Source organism: Anomaloglossus baeobatrachus, chromosome 3 (genome assembly GCF_048569485.1).
Source record: "Anomaloglossus baeobatrachus isolate aAnoBae1 chromosome 3, aAnoBae1.hap1, whole genome shotgun sequence".
Classification (NCBI taxonomy): domain Eukaryota; kingdom Metazoa; phylum Chordata; class Amphibia; order Anura; family Aromobatidae; genus Anomaloglossus; species Anomaloglossus baeobatrachus.
In genome coordinates this window covers 700,343,387-700,362,615 of record NC_134355.1, presented here as the reverse complement: position 1 = coordinate 700,362,615, position 19,229 = coordinate 700,343,387, and the positions used below count along the sequence as shown (strand labels likewise).

Below are 19,229 nucleotides of genomic sequence, written 5' to 3'. Positions count from 1 at the left end.
GGTGTGCGTCCTTGGTCAGGGGTCTTCCAGCAGGACAAAGAACCCAAACACTTCAAGAAGCCCCAGAAATGGATGGAAACAACACATTGAAGAGTTCTGAAGTGTAAGCAATGAGTCCAGATCTAAACCCCATTGACACCTGTGAAGAGATCTGAAAATTGTTGTTGAGAGAAGACACCTTCACACATGAGACACCTGGAGACTTTTTTTTTTTAATAATTCTTTATATTGACAACAATAACAAAACATACAACATTAGGTTGCCTTGTAACAAAATGAATAATGACAATTCAAAAATGATCACAGGAAAGAAAGTTTGTTATACAATGGGTTGTCAACAATTTTACTAGGATATGGAAAAACCCTGTCCTATGGTAGGAAGGGGAGAGAAGAAGCCAAGGCGTAAGGAGGACACTACAGATAGACAGAGGAGAAGAACTAAGCGAGTAAGAAGAAAAGAGCGGAAGAAAGAAGAGGGAGGAAGTAGGAGAGAAAAAAAAAGGGGTGGAGGGGGTGAGCGTGCCAGGTGAAGGCATATACAGAGAGGAGGGAGCAGGGAGCGACCAAACCCCTAAGAGTCCACACGCAGACGCAATCCCCATCTTATCTCCATGCATCCTTGTATTCGTCTGTTTGCTGAAAGTCAAGCCAGTAATACCAAGTGGCCCAAAACTTGTCATAGGTGTCGTGGATCGAAGAAGTCAAGTCCTCCATGTGCATAATGTCACTGACTCTCGAGATCCAGAGAGCCACTGATGGCTAGGTAGAGGGACACATGAGCGGGTTGCCATAATCAAAAATCTTAAGAAAGAACGTTTGTACTTAGACAACGCCATCTCACTGTGCTGAAGTAGGTATAATGCTGGACTCATTTCTCCCGTAAAATGCATTACTGTACAAGTAATTTGACTTTCTCTAGTCCAGAAGGGCTGCAACACGCTACAGTCCCAAAAGATATGCAGGGAAGTGCCCTCTGCCCCGCTGCACCGCCTACACACTGGGTCTGCTGCAGGAAATATTGAGTGTAGTCGAGAGGGGACTCTGTACCAGCGCGCAAGGAGCTTGTTATTTGCTTCTTGCACCCTTTAGCTAATAGACTATTTATGAACCAGACTAAAAATCCTGGATCGTTGCTCCGCTGAAAAGTGTATGCCTAACTCACTTTCCCATTGCAGGATAAATGATGGGGGTGCTGGTCTGAGGGTGAGACCAGAAGCAAGTACAACATTGAAAGTGCGTGTTGCAGGGGCCCAGACCCTAAACATGTGTTCAAAAAAGATCCTGTCTAACGGGAAATGTGTCTTGGTACGGAGAGTGTTTAGAAAATGTTTCAGCTGAGAACTCCTCCAGCTCCTCAATAGGATTGGATCTGAGGCATTATTCAAGTCCACGAGTGAAGGCCAATCTGTTTCTCCACTCCAACCAGTCACTCTGTCAAAACCTGCTCTGCTCCAAATCTTAAAAACAGGGTCAGAATAGCCCGGGCTAAAACATGGGTGGCTAATTATCGGTGCAAGATTGGAGAGGGGGGATCACTACCCTGCATACTAACAGACAAATTTTCAGCTTGGGCCTAATTGTTGGGTGTGGTTTCAAAGTGCTGAGGTTGGCCGAGACAGCCCAAGGAAGGGTGCACAAAGGTGAGTCTGAAAACATCTGTTCTATCTGGACCCATGCCTTATTGCATTTGTTTCTACACCAATCGACGATCCGAGCCAAATGGCACGCACCGTGGTACAACTTAAGACTCGGAAAGCCAATGCCTCCCCCTGCTTTAGGTCTACATAGAACAGAGTGTTCTATCCTGGCTCCCCAATTACCCCAAATAAACTTCGTCTGATTTGCATTTATTGTTTTAAAGAAAGCTGTTGGGATTGTTATGGGGAGGGCCTGCAATAAATATAAGATTCTCGGGAGAATATTCCCTGTAAAAATTTGACATCTTCCCAACCAAGTGAAGAGAGATTTGGACCACCTCTCACAATCCGCCCAAATAACCTTGAGAAGTCCAGGGACATTGCACTGGTATAACAATGGAAGGGAAGCAGTAATCTTTATTCCCAGGTAGTTTAGCGTCTGTGTTGCCCATTTAAAACTAAAAGCTCTCTTAAGGTAACTCACAAGTGGAGAAGGAAGACCAACATCCAAGGCCTTCAATTTGGAAAAATTAATCTTGAAATTTGAGAGGCCTGAGTATCTCCGAAATTCCATCATCAGATTAGGGAGAGAGATTCTGGGGTTGATGATAAAGAAAAGCAGGTCGTCTGCATAGGCCACAATTTTGTGTGTAGTCGAGAGAATTTTGACTCCAACAATGTCTTCATTGTCCTGAATATGTCGCAAAAAGGGCTCAATGGCTAATATGAAGATTAGGGGGATAAGGGACAGTCCTGTCGAGTCCTGTTCTATATATTAAAGGAGTCCGATAGGAGTCCGTTCACCCGCACTTTGGCCGATGGGGAGGAATACAGAGACAACACCCAAACTTGGAGACTTTTTTAAAGAATAGTTTGGAAATCCAGGTGAGTGGAGGAAGAAGCTTGTGGATGGTTATAGGAAGCGATTGATTGCAGTTATTTATTACAAAGGGGGTGCAACCAGTTATTAAACTGAGGGTGCCAACAATTTTGACCAGACCATTTTTGGAGTTTTGTGTGAAATTCTGTCAGATTTGCCTATTTTTCTGTTTTTATTTGTATTGATCCAATACACACAAAGGAAATAAACGTGTATAACAAAACATGTGTGACTGCAATCATTTTCTGTGAGAAATAATTCATTCTCTTGAACAATTTCAAAGCTGCCAACACTTTTAGCCATACCTCTATACACTTTGGTGTGGTCACTGCCAAGCTACACAGTAACTATAGAAAAATTAGCTGCCGCCAATCATTTATACAGGCCGACTGGATGCCCATTACTGGTAACGCGGAGCCTCATGAGGCTTCAGGGGTGCAGTTTATAGAGCAAGAGGAATGAAGACAAAATGACTACCGGCACTCCCAAAATGCAGTCTGAAAAGGTGCAAAACTGAAATGCTAAAGCATGCAAACAGTTAATGCAAGAATATAGATATGGATTACTGCTTAAGAAAATCTCGGAAAAAATGAGATATTCAGTCTTGCACCTGTTTAGACGGTATTTTGGGAGTGCCGTCAGTCTTTTTGTCTAGATTATGAAATCATGGCCTCTGACTTTGCACCCCTCCCCCATTGGCCACATGTGATTTTATACCTCAGTAGCAGGTTCTTACTTGCCCATACACATGGAGGTTTGTAACCCAGAGAGGCTTCAGTTTAGTGTAGGTGCCCAGTAACGAGATAGGTCTTGACGTGGCTACTGGGCAGACATTGAAATGGCCATTTTTGTATGCTAAATATCTAAACTTTTCCTAGATTTCCCTTAGAAGTAATGCATATTTATATTCTTGCATTCATTGGTTGCATGCTTTAGCATTTCAGAGTGCAACCGTCTTTTTTGTTATTATATGTCATGTTCAGTTTTGTACCTGTTCAGACTGCATTTTGTAAGTGTCCTCAGTCTTTTTGTCCAGAATTCGGGGTACAGGAATATTACGCTGACACTTGGCTTCTAACCTCAGCACACAGCTTTCCCTTACTCCGATATCCCGATATTATAATGCACCCCCATAGTTATACATATATTAGCATGCATCCCCCATAGTGCTTCATGTCATATAACGCATATCATAGTCCTCCATATATTATAATACTCCCCATAGTCCTCCATATATTATAATGCACCCTCTATAGTCCTCCATATATTATAATGCACCCTCTATAGTCCTCCATATATTATAGTGCACTCCCCATGGGCCCCCATATATTATAATGCACTCCCCAAAAGTCCTTCATATAGTTTAATGCACTTCCCATAGTCCTCAGAGGTCTATGGGGGCTGCATTATAATATACTATGTATTATAATGCACCCCATAGTCCTCCATATATCATAATGCACTCCCCATAGTCCTCCATATAGTATTATGCAGCCCCCATATAGTATTATGCAGCCCCCACATACGATGACAACCCCTGTGACAGCGATCTTTCCGCCTGATTCTGCTGCTTTATCCACTGACTGATACGTTCATCTATGACTTGGAGCTTGCACTTCGCCCAGTTTGCTCAGAACGGGTTTTTTTGTACTTTACTGTAGCACAGACTCTTCTGGTTCCAAATGTGAGAAAAAAAAACCTCAATTCACCAAATGCAGAGCTTAGCAAAAAGGATTTATACAAAGCATTAAAATTAGTAACACCATTATACAACGTTTAGAGCAAGATGATGGGTGATCATTGTATGGCTGTGTCAGGAAATAAACAGCAGCTCACGGAAGACCTCGACCACCAACCACATAGATGAAACACCACCTAATTACATAGCTGCATGGTTTGTGCGTCTATCACCACATGCGAAAAAAACCCCGAAAATTCAGTGTCGTATTTTATTGTGAATTCCTTGATTTCATAAATTCTAGGCGCAGGAGATATACAGTACATACACTGACCAGTCATGAAACATATATCGATATACACATAACAATAATAATCTCTATTTCTATATCGCCAACATATTCTGCAGCGTTTTACAATTCAGAGGTTCATATACAAGCAAACATAAGTAACATTTATAGAAGATACAAAAATAAGGACAACCCTGCTCATGAAAGCTTACAATCTACAATGGGGTGAGGTGGAGGTGACCCAAGGTACAAGTGCTTATGTACAATGGTCCAGCCAGCTCAAAGAAATGGGGGATAGCTCAAGGCTGCATGAACTGGTCACCAGCCAATGTTTGTGATGCTTTTGAGTGCAGTGGAGTCTGACGGAGAATTATGTTCTGAGAAATAGTGGAGTGGATATATATTAATAGAATTTGACTAGGGAGTATGATAGGCCACCTTAAAAAGATGTGTTTTGAAGGAGTGTCTGAAGCTGTGCAAGTTGTGGATCATCCTAGTTTCTTTGGGTAGAGCATTCTAGTGGACTGGTGCAGCTCGGGAGAAGTCTTGGATCCGGGAGTGGAAGGTTCGGCTTAGTGTGGATGTTAGTTGAACGTAGTTTGCAGAGCATAGAGAATTGTTAGGGTGATAGACAGAAATGAGGGTAGAGATGTAGAGGGTTGCTGCACTGTGGAGAGGATGGCTAGGGGATGGACAGAGATGAGGGTGGAGATGTAAGGGGGTGCCATGTTGTGACAAGCTTTATGGGTGAGAACAAGCAATTTAAATTGGATCCTGTGATATATGGGCAGCCAGTGCAATGACTGGTATAGAGCAGAAGCATCCGAATAATAATTAGCCAGATAGGTGATCCTGGCTGCTTCATTAAGGATGGACTGCAGAGGATAAAGTTTAGTGAGGGGGACTCCAATTAATAGAGAATTACAGTAGTCGAGGCGGGAGTAGATCAGGGCCATGGTGAGGGTTTTTGTTGTTTCCATGGTAAGAAAGGCAGATTCTAGAGATGTTCTTCAGGTGCAAGCAATAGGAGCAGGCAGGAGATTGTATATACGAGGTGAAGGAGAGATCGGTGTCAAGTATAACACCCGGGCCTGCTGCCTAGGAGTTATCATGGTGCCGCACACAGAGAGGGAGATGTTGGGTTTATGGAGGTTGGAAGACGGAGGGAATAGAAGATGATCAGTTTTGGAAAGGTTAAGTTTCAGATAGAGAGCAGACATGATATTTCAAACTGCAGTCAGTCACTGGTGTTCTGTAGTACAGCAGGGGTGAGCTCAGGGGATGAGGTGTATAGTGGTGTGTCATCAGCATAAAGATGGTACTGAAAGCCAAATCTGCTGATGGTCATTCCAATTGGGGCAGTGTACAGGGAGAAAAGAAGAGGGCCAAGGACTGAACCTTGAGGGACCCCAACAGTGAGAGGAAGAGGAGAAGATGTGGAGCCAGCATGATACACTGAATGAGCGGCCAGAATGATAGGAAGAGAACCACGAGAGCACTGTGTCCTTTAGGCCGATTGAATGGAGCATAGAGAGAAGGAGATGGTGGTCAACAGTGTTGAAAGCGGCAGAAAGGTCAAGAAGGATGAGCAGAGAGTGGTCATCATTACGTTTTGCTGTCAGAAGGTCATTGGTCACTTTAACAAGGGCAGTTTCTGTTGAGTGTAGGCGGCGGAAGCCAGACTGTTATGGATTTAGAAGAGAGTGAGAGGAGAGGTAACGGGTGAGACGAGAGTAGACCAGATGCTCCAAGAGTTTGGAGATGAAGGAGAGATTGGTCTGTAGTTATTTGTGCAGAATAGGTCAAGATGTTTTTTTAAATAATGGAGTAATGATAGAGTGTTTGAAGGAGGAGGGGAAGATGCCAGAGGAGAGAGATTGAAGATTTTAGTTAGGTGAGTAGTGACAACCGAAGAGAGGGAATGGAGTAGGTGTGAGGGGTAGGGATCAGTAGGGCAAGTGGTAGCACGAGAAGAAGAGAGGAGCCTGGAGACTTTTTCCTCTGTGACTGGGTCAAATGTGGAAAGTGAGCTGGATGGGATGTGGGGAGGGATGGAAATCACAATGCTTGGTGAGCAGGAGCCAATTTCCTGATGGTTATTTTCTATTTTCTCTTTGAAGTAGGAGGCCAGATCATCAGCACAAAGGTCTGGGACAGGGTGCTACACTTTAGGACTAAGGAGGGAGTGAAAGGTGTTGAAGAGTTTTTTTGATTGTTGAAAAGTGAGATTAGGGTGGTGAAAGTCTGTTTGGAGACGTGAAGGGCAGAGTTATAGGTTCTTAACATAAATTTATAGGGCATAAGGTTTTCTGGTGTGTGACTTTTCCTCCACAGGCATTCAGCACTCCTATGTTTTTTTTCCATTTATGACAACATAGTAAAACATCAATAGTGTCATAGATATATTAAGTCCTTCTCAACTATGCAACTTCTTCGATACTACCTCGGCTTGATTTTAGTAGTGGAAAAATTTCCTCATGATGAACATGAATACGGCTTCTCCCCAGTGTGAATTCTCTCATGCTTAACAAGATTTGATTTATCTATAAATGATTTCCCACACTGTGAACAGGAATATGACTTCTCCCCTGTGTGAATTCTCTTATGTGTAATGAGATGTGCATTCTGCATAAAACATTTCCCACATTCTGAACATGAAAATGGTTTCTCTCCGGTGTGACTTCTCTCATGTGTAACAAGACAAGATTTCTGCAGAAAACATTTACCACATTCAGAACATGAATACGGCTTCTCACCTGTGTGTATTCGCTCATGTATAACAAGATTTGCTTTTTCTGAAAAACATTTTCCACATTCAGAACATGAATAGGGCTTCTCTCCCGTGTGACTTCTCTTATGTGACACAATTTGTGATTTATTTCTAAAACATTTCCCACATTCTGAGCAAGAATACGGTTTCTCTCCTGTGTGGATTCTCTCATGTGTAACAAGATCTGATTTATATATAAAACATTTCCCACATTCTGAACATGAATACGGCTTTTCCCCTAAGTGAATTTTCTCATGTCTGGCAAGATACAATTTCTGCATAAAACATTTCCCACATGTAGAACATTTGAAGGGTTTCTCGCCTATGTGAATTCTCTGATGTTTATCATGACCTGATTCATGAGTACAATATTTTCCACATTGTAAACATGAATACGGCTTCTCTCCTGTATGAATTCTCTGATGTGTAACAAGATGGGATCTACATGTAAAACATTTCCCACATTCGGCACATGAATACGGCCTTTCTCCTGTATGGATTCGCTCATGTCTAACAAGACTCGATTTATTTGTAAAAGATTTCCCACATTCTGAACATGAATATGGCTTCTCCCCTGTATGAATTCTATTATGTATAACAAGATGTGATTTTTCTATAAAACATTTCCCACATTCTGAACATGAATACGGCCTCTCTCCTGTGTGACTTCTCTCATGTGTAACAAGATTCGATTTTTTTTTAAAACATTTCCCACATTTTAAACATGAATACAAATTATCTCCTTTGTGACTTTTGTTTTTTGTAAACTGTTTTCTTGCACACTTAATCTCTTTACCCCAACTCTGACTTGTTCTTGTGGGAACAAAATGCGATTGGTCAGGAGAAAGTTTCTCATGATTCGGGGGGTAATATATCAGATCTGTACATTGAGGTCCTGGATGTACAGTAGGGGTATTGATGCTTTGTCCTGGAGAGTGCTGTGTGATATCTTCATCTCCTACTTTAAAATTTAGAGATACTGGTAGGTTTCTCTCACAGTTCTTGCTGGGATATTCTGGTGGAATTAAAAATTTATTCAATTATTTGTTTTCCTTCATAAAAACAAAAAGGTATATATATATTGTAGGGATTCATGCTCGCTTTTAGGCATCTGGGTAGCATTTACACAAGCACAAGGTTCTTGCAACACAACAGTGAGCAGTAAATTCAAGGTTCATAAAATGGTTCACAGCTCACAAAAAGAAAAAAAAAATCCCTTTCCTTGGCATAAAAGGTATAACAAAATTAAAATCGTTCATGCATCAGGCATAGGAGTGTTAGTTCAGTTTCACCATAACAGGTTTAAAGTCCACATTCAGTCTCCCAGATCCTGACAGTGAGACCAACCCAAATAGGTTTTGCCCTCTTGCTCATAGCCAGATCAAGGTCTCTAAGGCCCCTTTCAGACATCAGTTTTTTGCCATCCGTCACAATCAGTTTTCTCGACGGATCGATGGAACCATTGCAGATTGTGTCAAAACTGATGCGACGGATCCATTTTTCAACGGATCCGACTAGCTGGGGGCTGAATATTAATTGGAGCATGCTCAGTTTAAATAAAAAGGAATCCGTTGCCGATTCCGTCATTTGAAAAATTACGACGGATCCTGGGCCCATAGGCTTCCATTCTACTAAATGACGAACGGCGACGGATCTGTCACTTTCCATTTTTTTCGATGTAGACAAAAAATGTTACTTTATTCATTGTCTCTGTTCGACGGACACACAATTTTTGACAGATCCGTGAGGCCATCCGTCGCTAATACAAGTCGATGAGAAAAAACGGATCCAGCGGCATCAATTGCCAAATCCATTTTTTTTTCAAAATTTGATGCATTGTGACTGACGACAAAAAACTGGATATGTGAAAGGGGCCTTACCTGTGCAGCAATCCTGGCCTTCTACTAGTACAGTTCAGTCAGCAAAAAACGGTTCTCTCCAGCTTCCAGCAGAATCCACACAATGCTCTGTTCCCCCAGCACAATCCACACATTGCTCTCTTTTCCCCCGGCACTCTGAACACCTAGTGAACTCATTTCCTGGTTCTAGTAAAATGCTAGGCAGGTGCATCTAATCAAACTCTGCAGAGCTAGGCATTAACCCAGCCCTACCTAGCTATGCTACAATATTTATAACATTACAATGGGGCTAGATGCAGTCTGAGACAAAGCTAGACAAAGCTAGACATGGAACTAGCAGACGTACAAGTCCAAACTTTTAGGTTTACTATTCTTTTGAAACAATGCTTGGATTTAGCGCTAATACATTGCACAAAGACTGCATGTATGACACCAGCCTTATGGAGAACGTATTGATGTTCCTATGACAAAGACAAGGACTCCAGTCTACACTCAGCCAGTTTCATTTCATATATGTAGACTTGCTTGAGCACAGACTTCTCTAGTAATTATAAAATGGATACAGCCGCACACTAAATGCCATCAATGTATAAGGGAACTCTGGTACTGCATTACTGCTATATGAAAAAATGAGATTTTTAGTTTATGAATTGGCCAATGCATGTAAGCCCAGAAACCAAACGGCAAGGTAAATCTCAATATTCCGGGTCCCTAACTAAAATGCCACTATCTAGGTTAAAAACATCCTTGTCTGGGCAGCTAGACTAAAAATCTAACTTGAAATGCCACTATCTGGACTAACCTCCATGTCTGGGCAGCTAGGACTCCTGGTATGAGGATTGTGAACACAGCCTGGTTTATAGGGCGGAGTGCTCAGTCAGAAAAAAACTCACTGCAAATATTTCAAAAGACTGACCTGCACATCCTACAAGTGTGTATAGGTGCCAGCTGAAAAAACCTAGCAAATACAAAATGGATACAGCCGCACACTAAATGCCATCAATGTATAAGGGAACTCTGGTACTGCATTACTGCTATATGAAAAAATGAGATTTTTAGTTTTTGAATTGGCCAATGCATGTAAGCCCGGAAACCAAACGGCAAGGTAAATCTCAATATTCCGGGTCCCTAACTAAAATGCCACTATCTAGGTCTGGGCAGCTAGGACTCCTGGTATAAGGATTGTGAACACAGCCTGGTTTATAGGGCGGAGTGCTCAGTCAGAAAAAAACTCACTGCAAATATTTATTGGAGTCCTAGCTGCCCAGACATGGAGGTTAGTCCAGATAGTGGCATTTCAAGTTAGATTTTTAGTCTAGCTGCCCAGACAAGGATGTTTTTAACCTAGATAGTGGCATTTTAGTTAGGGACCCGGAATATTGAGATTTACCTTGCCGTTTAGTTTCCGGGCTTACATGCATTGGCCAATTCATAAACTAAAAATCTCATTTTTTCATATAGCAGTAATGCAGTACCAGAGTTCCCTTATACATTGATGGCATTTAGTGTGCGGCTGTATCCATTTTGTATTTGCTAGGTTTTTTCAGCTGGCACCTATACACACTTGTAGGATGTACAGGTCAGTCTTTTGAAATATTCTCTAGTAATTATGGCTACCCTCTGCGGCACAGGATATTTTAATACCAATAGGGCATCAGTTTAAAACAAACCCATGAGTCCCTCCAATGTTACTTTCGTTTAATAAACATATAGCATATCCTCTTCATTGAAGTGTAGTCTCTGTTCACAAAGTATAGGATCAGTTACTATCCTTTTAATTCTTTGAATTTGTGATTTCGGGATTGCCCTTTTAATTGAATATGGGTGGGCGCTATTGAAATGTAGCACAATATTCTATCAGTGGCCTTTTTAAATAGGACAGTAGATAGGATATGTTCAATATTTATGTTAGGTATATTATCTTAAAAAAATAAAAAAAAAAAAAGAGAAAAAGGTATTTTTGAGAAAATCATGAAATGTCAGGAGTAAATCAAGAGGTCCATCCCATATCCAAAAAATATCGTCTATGAACCTGAGCCACGATCTGGCATGTCCCAAAAAAAAGAGGGTATATGGATTTTTTTTTCTAAATATGCCATAAAATCCTGTACATATGGGGTGACGGACAAATTTGCTCCCACTGCCACATTTCTGTAAGTAGTAAATATCTTGCTATAACAAATAATTTTTTTATTAATAACTAATTCCAGGAGTTTAACACAAAGTGCTGCTGTGTAGGGCAACAATCATGGAGAACTAATAACCATTCACTAACAGTTAACCCCTTCAGATGTTCAATGACATCTATCGTAACCAGTTATACTTTTATTATTCCTTCAAAAGTCATTATTGTCTAATACATTAGTTCGTTTTTTTAATCCATGGTGTTAGAATGGTTTCTAATGTTACAGACAGAGAAGACGATGCTGAATTTGTGGATTCTACAATCGGTCTGCCCGGGGATTAACCAACGTTATATGGATCTTTCGCAGAATTAAAAAACAAACTAGTATAACGGGATCAGAGAAAAATAAATATTCCGAGGTTTTTTATCAATCACTTCCAAACCTCTGTACTTAGTAATGTTAGCTAGCTGTATTTGAATGTCCAGTAAAGAGTTATGGCTTAATGGGATATCTGACATTTTAGGATTATATGATACTTCTTTTTTATATATGTTGTTTTTTTTATTATTATTATTTATTATTATTATTATTATTATTAATTTATTTATTTATTTATAGAGCACCATTAATTCCATGGTGCTGTACATGTGAAGGGGGTTACATACACAATACATATACAAGTAACAATAGACAGACTGGTACAGAGGGAAGAGGGCCCTACCCTTGTGGGCTTACATTCTATAGGATTTTGGGAGGAGACAGTAGGTGGGGTGTAGATTGGGCGGCAGCTCCGTGTTGTTTGGTCCATAATAAGTATTGAACCACCTTGGACTCATCCCTATCAATTGATTAAATTAAAAACAAATTCACCAAAACGTGAGTGTCGGGACTTTATTGAAATCTACTATCGGAGTGTTAAGACCATAGATTCCAAACATGCAATGGCCACACTTGCCGTAATACACAGATGATTTCACAACTTTCCCCGAGTTACCAGGCGCTTGTTCGGGCTGTGCAAGATCTCAGCCCATATTGATAGGTGAGGATCATTTCTCCAGGAGTATCTAGTTCTACCTTTCAGTATTTCACCACTTTCTGAATGAGATTTTCGGGATGTCCTGTGCTGGTATGTTGTGGTCTCTCGAGTATATCATCCTAATGTTCTGCAGAGACTTAGGGGTACTTTGCACGTTGCGACATCGCTAGCATCGGCTAGCGATGCTGAGCGCGATAGCACCAGCCCCCGTCGCACATGCGATATCTTGTGATAGCTGCCATAGCAAACATTGTCGCTACGGCAGCTTCACACACACATACCTGCCCTGCGACGTCGCTCTGGCCGGCGACCCGCCTCCTTCCTAAGGGGGCGGGTCGTGCGGCGTCACAGCAACGTCACACGGCAGGCGGACAATAGAAGCGAAGGGGCGAAGATGAGGGAGACGTGAACATCCCGCCCACCTCCTTCCTTCCGTATAGCCGATGGAGGCAGGTAAGGAGATGTTCCTCGCTCCTGCGGCTTCACACACAGCGATGTGTGCTGCCGCAGGAACGAGGAACAACATCGTATCTCCTATTGGTGCGACATTATGAAAATGACCGACGCTACACAGATCACCGATTTTCGACGCTCTTGCGATCGTTTATCGGCACATCTAGGCTTTACACGTTGCAACGTCGTTACCGGCGCCGGATGTACGTCACTTTCGATTTGACCCCGACGATATCGCAGTAGCAATGTCGCAGCGTGCAAAGTACCCCTTACTCTCACCATCTCGTCCTTCCCAGCACTTTAGATAAATCAGGGATCAATAACTGATAGTACTCTCTGGACTATATTATATAACATGATGGAGGCAGGTATTCCTGGTGTGCAGCAAATCTGTACTAAAGATACTAAAGTCTATGTAGCTTGATTGCATTACTAATATCACTATAGTTCCTTTGTGGCCAGAATTTAATGCTGCACATGTTCTCCTTGTGACACCTCAATTAACCCTTAACTTCCTGTACTGCCCCCGTGACAGCTGACGGGCTGCTCGGACCCGGATCCGCAGTGGCTCGAGGGCTCTGTGGATCTGAGGCGGGGTCACACGGCTACCTCGGAAATAAAAGGGGGAAATGTGTTTTGGGTGGTGAATGGGATAATGTTCGTGACGCCACCCACGGTGCGTGGTAATGTAGAAGACCACCGCTGCTGTTGGGGAGCCCGGTGACAATATTGAAGCAGCAGGATGTTTAACCCCTCCGTGGGTAGGGGCCTGGTGTCCCGGGACCCGGTGATGGGATGGAGTGGGGAACCCGTCGGGGGTGAAGGGATATCGGGTACTCACACAGTCCAAATTCACTGACGCTGACACCAGGTAAACCAAACTCTTGAATGCTCTGTTTCTCTTGGTTGAGCACGCTGGGTCTCTGCCCCTTTGGTGTTGCTGGTTGTTCTGAAGCCTTGTCCCTTGGCACTGTGTGTAACTTGGTGGATCCCTTTCGCTTAAGGCTACTTGGGTCCCGCTCACCTGCGTGGCTAGCAAGGTGAGCTTGCTCTCAGGGTTCACGATTGGGATTTTCTGGACGATTTTGGGATGTCCTATCCCCCTTGTTGCGCTAGTACCCCGATTCTGGAGCGGGTGGGGAACGGTTCCTGAAGACTCCGTTCCTGTCGGGTGAATTACTGGGCTGCGTGAAGCTACTTCCCAGCCTAGGGTCCGCGTACCCCGTCGTGCCCTGGCCCCTGCCCGGTTGTAGCACAAGGCAGCCGGCCTGCTCTCTGTAGCAGCACCGTACCCCCTGTCATTACCCCCTGCAACTGGTGTTCCAGCTCCTTCTGGCCAGGCCAACATCTGGCACCTGGGACGGGTACAGGAGCCCAGCTTCACAGCGTGACCTGCACTGTCACCGCTGTCTCACTGCTCAACTACTACCCAACTACTGACATCTCTGCCCTCCCTCTTCCATCCCTTCATCTGACATCTCTGCCCTCCCTCTTCCATCCCTTCATCTGGGTGGCCCTATTCCCCTCAGGCTGCCCAATGGGTGTTTGGTGGGTGTGGTGCAGAGTGTTCCTCAGGATTTATGTACACCTCTTGGTAGCAACACCAAATTGACAGGACCCGTAACAAAGGAGGAGCGGGTACCATGCAGAAGGGCAGATTGCACGGCACCCTTGTGACGACCTGATAGGCCAGGGCGTCACACTCCCACATGACATTAAACAATCGCTCTGCACTAATATTTGTATTCCTTTAGATATGCTTTATGTTATATAAAATCTGTCATATGAAATATTGGTGTAAACATTTCTCCCTTATTTAGCTTCCGTGAGTTATGTAATTGTAGGACACTTACCCTTTTGGGTTTTGGTAATCCATACACTAAATTTATTCTCCCAATTTATTTTACTGTGCATTCTCCTTTTTTAGTTTTCTCCGCTGTAGATCTGTCCATCAATTTTAAATGGTTATAAAAAAAATTGTTTTTTTTTAACTTCATTCAATGTCATGAGCGCATTTTTTCCTTTTGTATGATCTATTTAGCTTGCACTAAATAGTTGTCCAAAATGTGATGACAAGAACCCGGGTGTAATAAGACACCAAACCACTAGGTGTCACCAGGCACACTTGTGGATTGGATCTGCCGGTTTTGTACACTAGGTGTCGCTAGACTCACCTAGTGAGGGGCAGTCAAACAAGCCAGGGGTCAAAAGCCAGGAGATAACAGAAATAACAAAAGGAGCGAGCAGAGCTGGAGTCAGGGGATGAGCCGAGGTCAGTAAACAGAGAGGTAATATAAGTACAAAAGAGCGAGCAGAGCTAAAGTCAGGGGAGGAACCGAGGTCGGTAAACAGAGAGGTCATATAAGTACAGGGGAGCGAGCAGAGCCGGAGTCAGGGGAGGAGCCAGGGTCGGTAAACAGAGAGGTCATATAAGTACAAGGGAGCAAGCAGAGCCAGAGTCAGGGGATGAGCCAGGGTCGGTAAACAGAGAGGTCCCATAAGTACAAGGGAGTGAGCAAAGCCGGAGTCAGGGGATAAGCCAGGGTCGGTAAACAGAGAGGTCATATAAGTAAAGGGGAGCGAGCAGAGCCGGAGTCAGGGGATGAGCTGAGGTCAGGGAATCAAGTCAGTAGGTAAGGAGATAGGAGGGGAAGAGCGAACAAGGTAGCTGGACAAGATCAAGTCAGACACTTACAGGAACCAGAGACGTGTACTGCAAAGCAGGAACTATCACTAGTGGCGTTCCGGATGAAACAGCTCCCAGATAAAGCGGAGCAATCTACTGGAACAAAGCTCCAAAAAACCCTCCCATGCCAGACAGGACTCGACTGGGAACCAGGGAAAAATATGAAGCCCAGCATAGGCTCTGCAGGACAGTAGAGCAGTAATGCAGCCGGTAATGGTTGAGTTTCCACATATCACCTCTACCTGCAGACCTATGTGACACCACAAGGACTATCAATAATGGGGAGTGATCCCGTATTTGTCTCGTTAGGTATTCTATCTTCACTTCCAAAGGCAACATGAATTTATTTCCCAAGACAAGATCTATTCTGGACAGAGTATGAGGAGGACTGACTCGTTGGGAATTTATTGCCCCATATATCAAACCATTGTAACGCCCGTATTGTATGTGCCACCATTGTCTCATCCCCTCCTCCATTCACCGATCCTCCCCGATATTTACAGTCATATGAAAAAGTTTGTGCACCCATATTAATGTTAACCTTTTGTCTTTATAACAATTTGGGTTTTTGCAGCAGCTATTTCAGTTTCATATATCTAATAACTGATGGACTCAGTACAATAAACCTCATTTCAATCCAGAAATATTACTAACAAAATATGTGCAATCCGCATTTAAACAAAATTTGACTGGTGCAAAAGTATGGGCACCTCAACATAAAAGTGACATTAATATTTTGTAGATCCTCCTTTTGCAGAAATTACAGCCTCTAGTCGCTTCCTGTAGCTTTTAATGAGTTCCTGGATGAAGGTATATTTGACCATTCCGGTTTACAAAACAATTCCAGTTCAGTTAAGTTTGATGGTCGCCGAGCATGGACAGCCGCTTCACATCATCCCACAGATTTTCAATGATATTCAGGTCTGGGGACTGGGATGGCCATTCCAGAACATTGTAATTGTTCCTCTGCATGAATGCCTGAGTAGATTTGGAGCGGTGTTTTGGATCATTGTCTTGCTGAAATATCCATCCCCTGCGTAACTTCAACTTCGTCACTGATTCTTGCACATTATTGTCTAGAATCTGCTGATACTGAGTTGAATCCATGCGACCCTCAACTTTAACAAGATTCCCGGTGCCGGCATTGGCCACACAGCCCCAAAGCATGATGGAACCTCCACCAAATTTTACTGTGGGTAGCAAGTGCATTTCTTGGAATGCCGTGTTTTTTTGCCTCCATGCATAACGCCTTTTTGTATGACCAGACAACTCAATCTTTGTTTCATCAGTCCACAGGACCTTCTTCCAAAATGTAACTGGCTTGTTCAAATGTGCTTTTGCATACCTCAGGCGACTCTGTTTGTGGCGTGCTTGCAGAAACGGCTTCTTTCTCATCACTCCCCCATACAGCTTCTCCTTGTGCAATGTGCGCTGTATTGTTGACCAATGCACAGTGATACCATCTGCAGCAAGATGAAGCTGCAGGTCTTTGGAGGTGGTCTGTGGATTGTCCTTAACTGTTCTCACCATTCTTCTTCTCTGGCTTTCTGATATTTTTCTTGGCCTGCCACTTCTGGGCTTAACAAGAACTGTACCTGTGTTCTTCCATTTCCTTACTATGTTCCTCACAGTGGAAACTGACAGTTTACATCTCTGAGACAACTTTTTGTACCTTCCCCTGAACAACTATGTTGAATAATCTTTGTTTTCAGATCATTTGGGAGTTGTTTTGAGGAGCCCATGATGCCACTCTTCATAGGAGATTCAAATAGGAGAACAACTTGCAAGTGGCCATCTTAAATACCTTTTCTCATGATTGGATACACCTGCCTATGAAGGTCAAAGCGCAATGAGGTTACAAAACCAATTTAGTGCTTCAGTATGTCAGTAAAAAGTAGTTAGGAGTGTTCAAATCAAGAAATTGATAAGGGTGCCAATACTTTTGCACCGGTCAAATTTTGTTTAAATGCGGATTGCACATTTTCTGTTAGTACAATAAACCTCATTTCAATCCAGAAATATTACTCAGTCCATCAGTTATTAGATATATGACACTGAAATAGCAAAAACCCAAATTGTTATAAAGAAAAAAGGTTAACATTAATAGGGGTGCCCAAACTTTTTCATATGACTGTATCTAGTGAGGCATTAAGATACATATTAAAGTCCCCCCACTATCAGTGAAGTGAATGGAAGTATTATCTGTATAACCTGCATTGAAAACAAAGGAGGAATATGCACATCCACTACACATAGGATCCCATATAAAAGACTGACCAAGCCAATGTATCCCCCTCTGGCTTTATCACATGAGAATGGAAGCTTTCTATGTATTACTATACCAACTCCTCTGGCATACGAGCCACAAGTTGAGTGGAAGACTCCTGTGTCCACATTTTAGTAATATTTTGTGCCCTTTCTGGGGTCAGACGCGTTTCTCGCAGACAGATGATGGCATATTTATACGCGGAGGTTTCAGTACAGCATATTTGTTATTAGGGCCTCCCATTCCCCACACATTCCTCGAGGCTAGGTTATCGTGGTCCACCACTAACACTGATATCGATATAAATTGTCCCGTGTTTATCGTGTGTTTAGTACAAATTTCTTGTATTTCAATAACTAGGAGACAAACAGTATAAAACTTTATGCTCCCATCCTTCCCTCCCTCCAAAACGCATCCCCCAAATTAACCAAGTGAGCTACAAAAATAACCAGATATAGGACCCAAGACCAATGAGTGGCACACGGACACCACGAGGCGCAGGGACCGGACACCACGAGGCGCAGGGACCGGACACCACGAGGCGCAGGGACCGGACACCACGAGGCGCAGGGACCGGACACCACGAGGCGCAGGGACCGGACACCACGAGGCGCAGGGACCGGACACCACGAGGCGCAGGGACCAGACACCACGAGGCGCAGGGACCAGACACCACGAGGCGCAGGGACCGGACACCACGAGGCGCAGGGACCGGACACCACGAGGCGCAGGGACCGGACACCACGAGGCGCAGGGACCGGACACTACAACTCTCCCCATAATCACTCTTTACACAACCACTATAAGCTCCCTAAAGGGTGGATCCAAAAGTACAAAAAAAAAAATGGATCCTCTCTATGTGAATATTATACCAACTCAACGGTGGGCAAGACACAGACCACTTGTTTAAGCTAAAATTAAAGTCTTTTGTAACCAACAGAAATGACGACTCATATTTTCCCTTTAAGTATCCGCACCCCCTTACCCATCGGTATACAGACACAGAGTATACATATACAGTGGGTACAGAAAGTATTCAGACCCCTTTAAAAAAAATAATTCAATCTTTGTTTCATTGCAGACATTTGGTAAATTCAAAAAAGTTCATTGTTTCTCATTAATGCACACTCTGCACCCCATCCCCAATCTTCCCATCCACCATCTTGACAGAAAAAAACAGAAATGTAGAAATTTTTGCAAATTTATTAAACAAGAAAAACTGGAATGTCACATGGTCATAAGTATTCAGCCCCTTTGCTCAGTATTGAGTAGACGCCCCCTCCTTTTGAGCTAGTACAGCCATGAGTCTTCTTGGGATCCTCGATTTGGGGATCCTCGGCCATTCTTCCTTCCAGATCCTCTCCAGTTACGTCAGGTTGGATGGTGAACGTTGGTGGACGCCATTTTCAGGTCTCTCCAGAGATGCTTAATTGGGTTTAGGTCAGGGCTCTGGCTGGGTCGGTCAAGAATGGTCACAGAGTTGTTCTGAAGCCACTCCTTTGTTATTTTAGCTGTGTGCTTAGGGTCATTGTCTTGTTGGAAGGTGAAC

The 19,229-nt window shown here is 43.2% G+C and overlaps 1 protein-coding gene across 1 annotated transcript in view; it reads right to left on the bottom strand.

The window, feature by feature from the left end:
* Positions 1-281: 281 nt before the first annotated feature.
* The window catches only part of LOC142297466 (uncharacterized), a 194,597-nt gene continuing 175,649 nt past the window's right edge, over positions 282-19,229 (bottom strand). Inside the window, exon 16 of the mRNA XM_075341692.1 lies at positions 282-8,269. Coding sequence (XP_075197807.1) covers positions 6,960-8,269 — 1,310 coding nt within the window. The 3' untranslated portion in view covers positions 282-6,959. The remainder of the gene's footprint in view (positions 8,270-19,229) is intronic.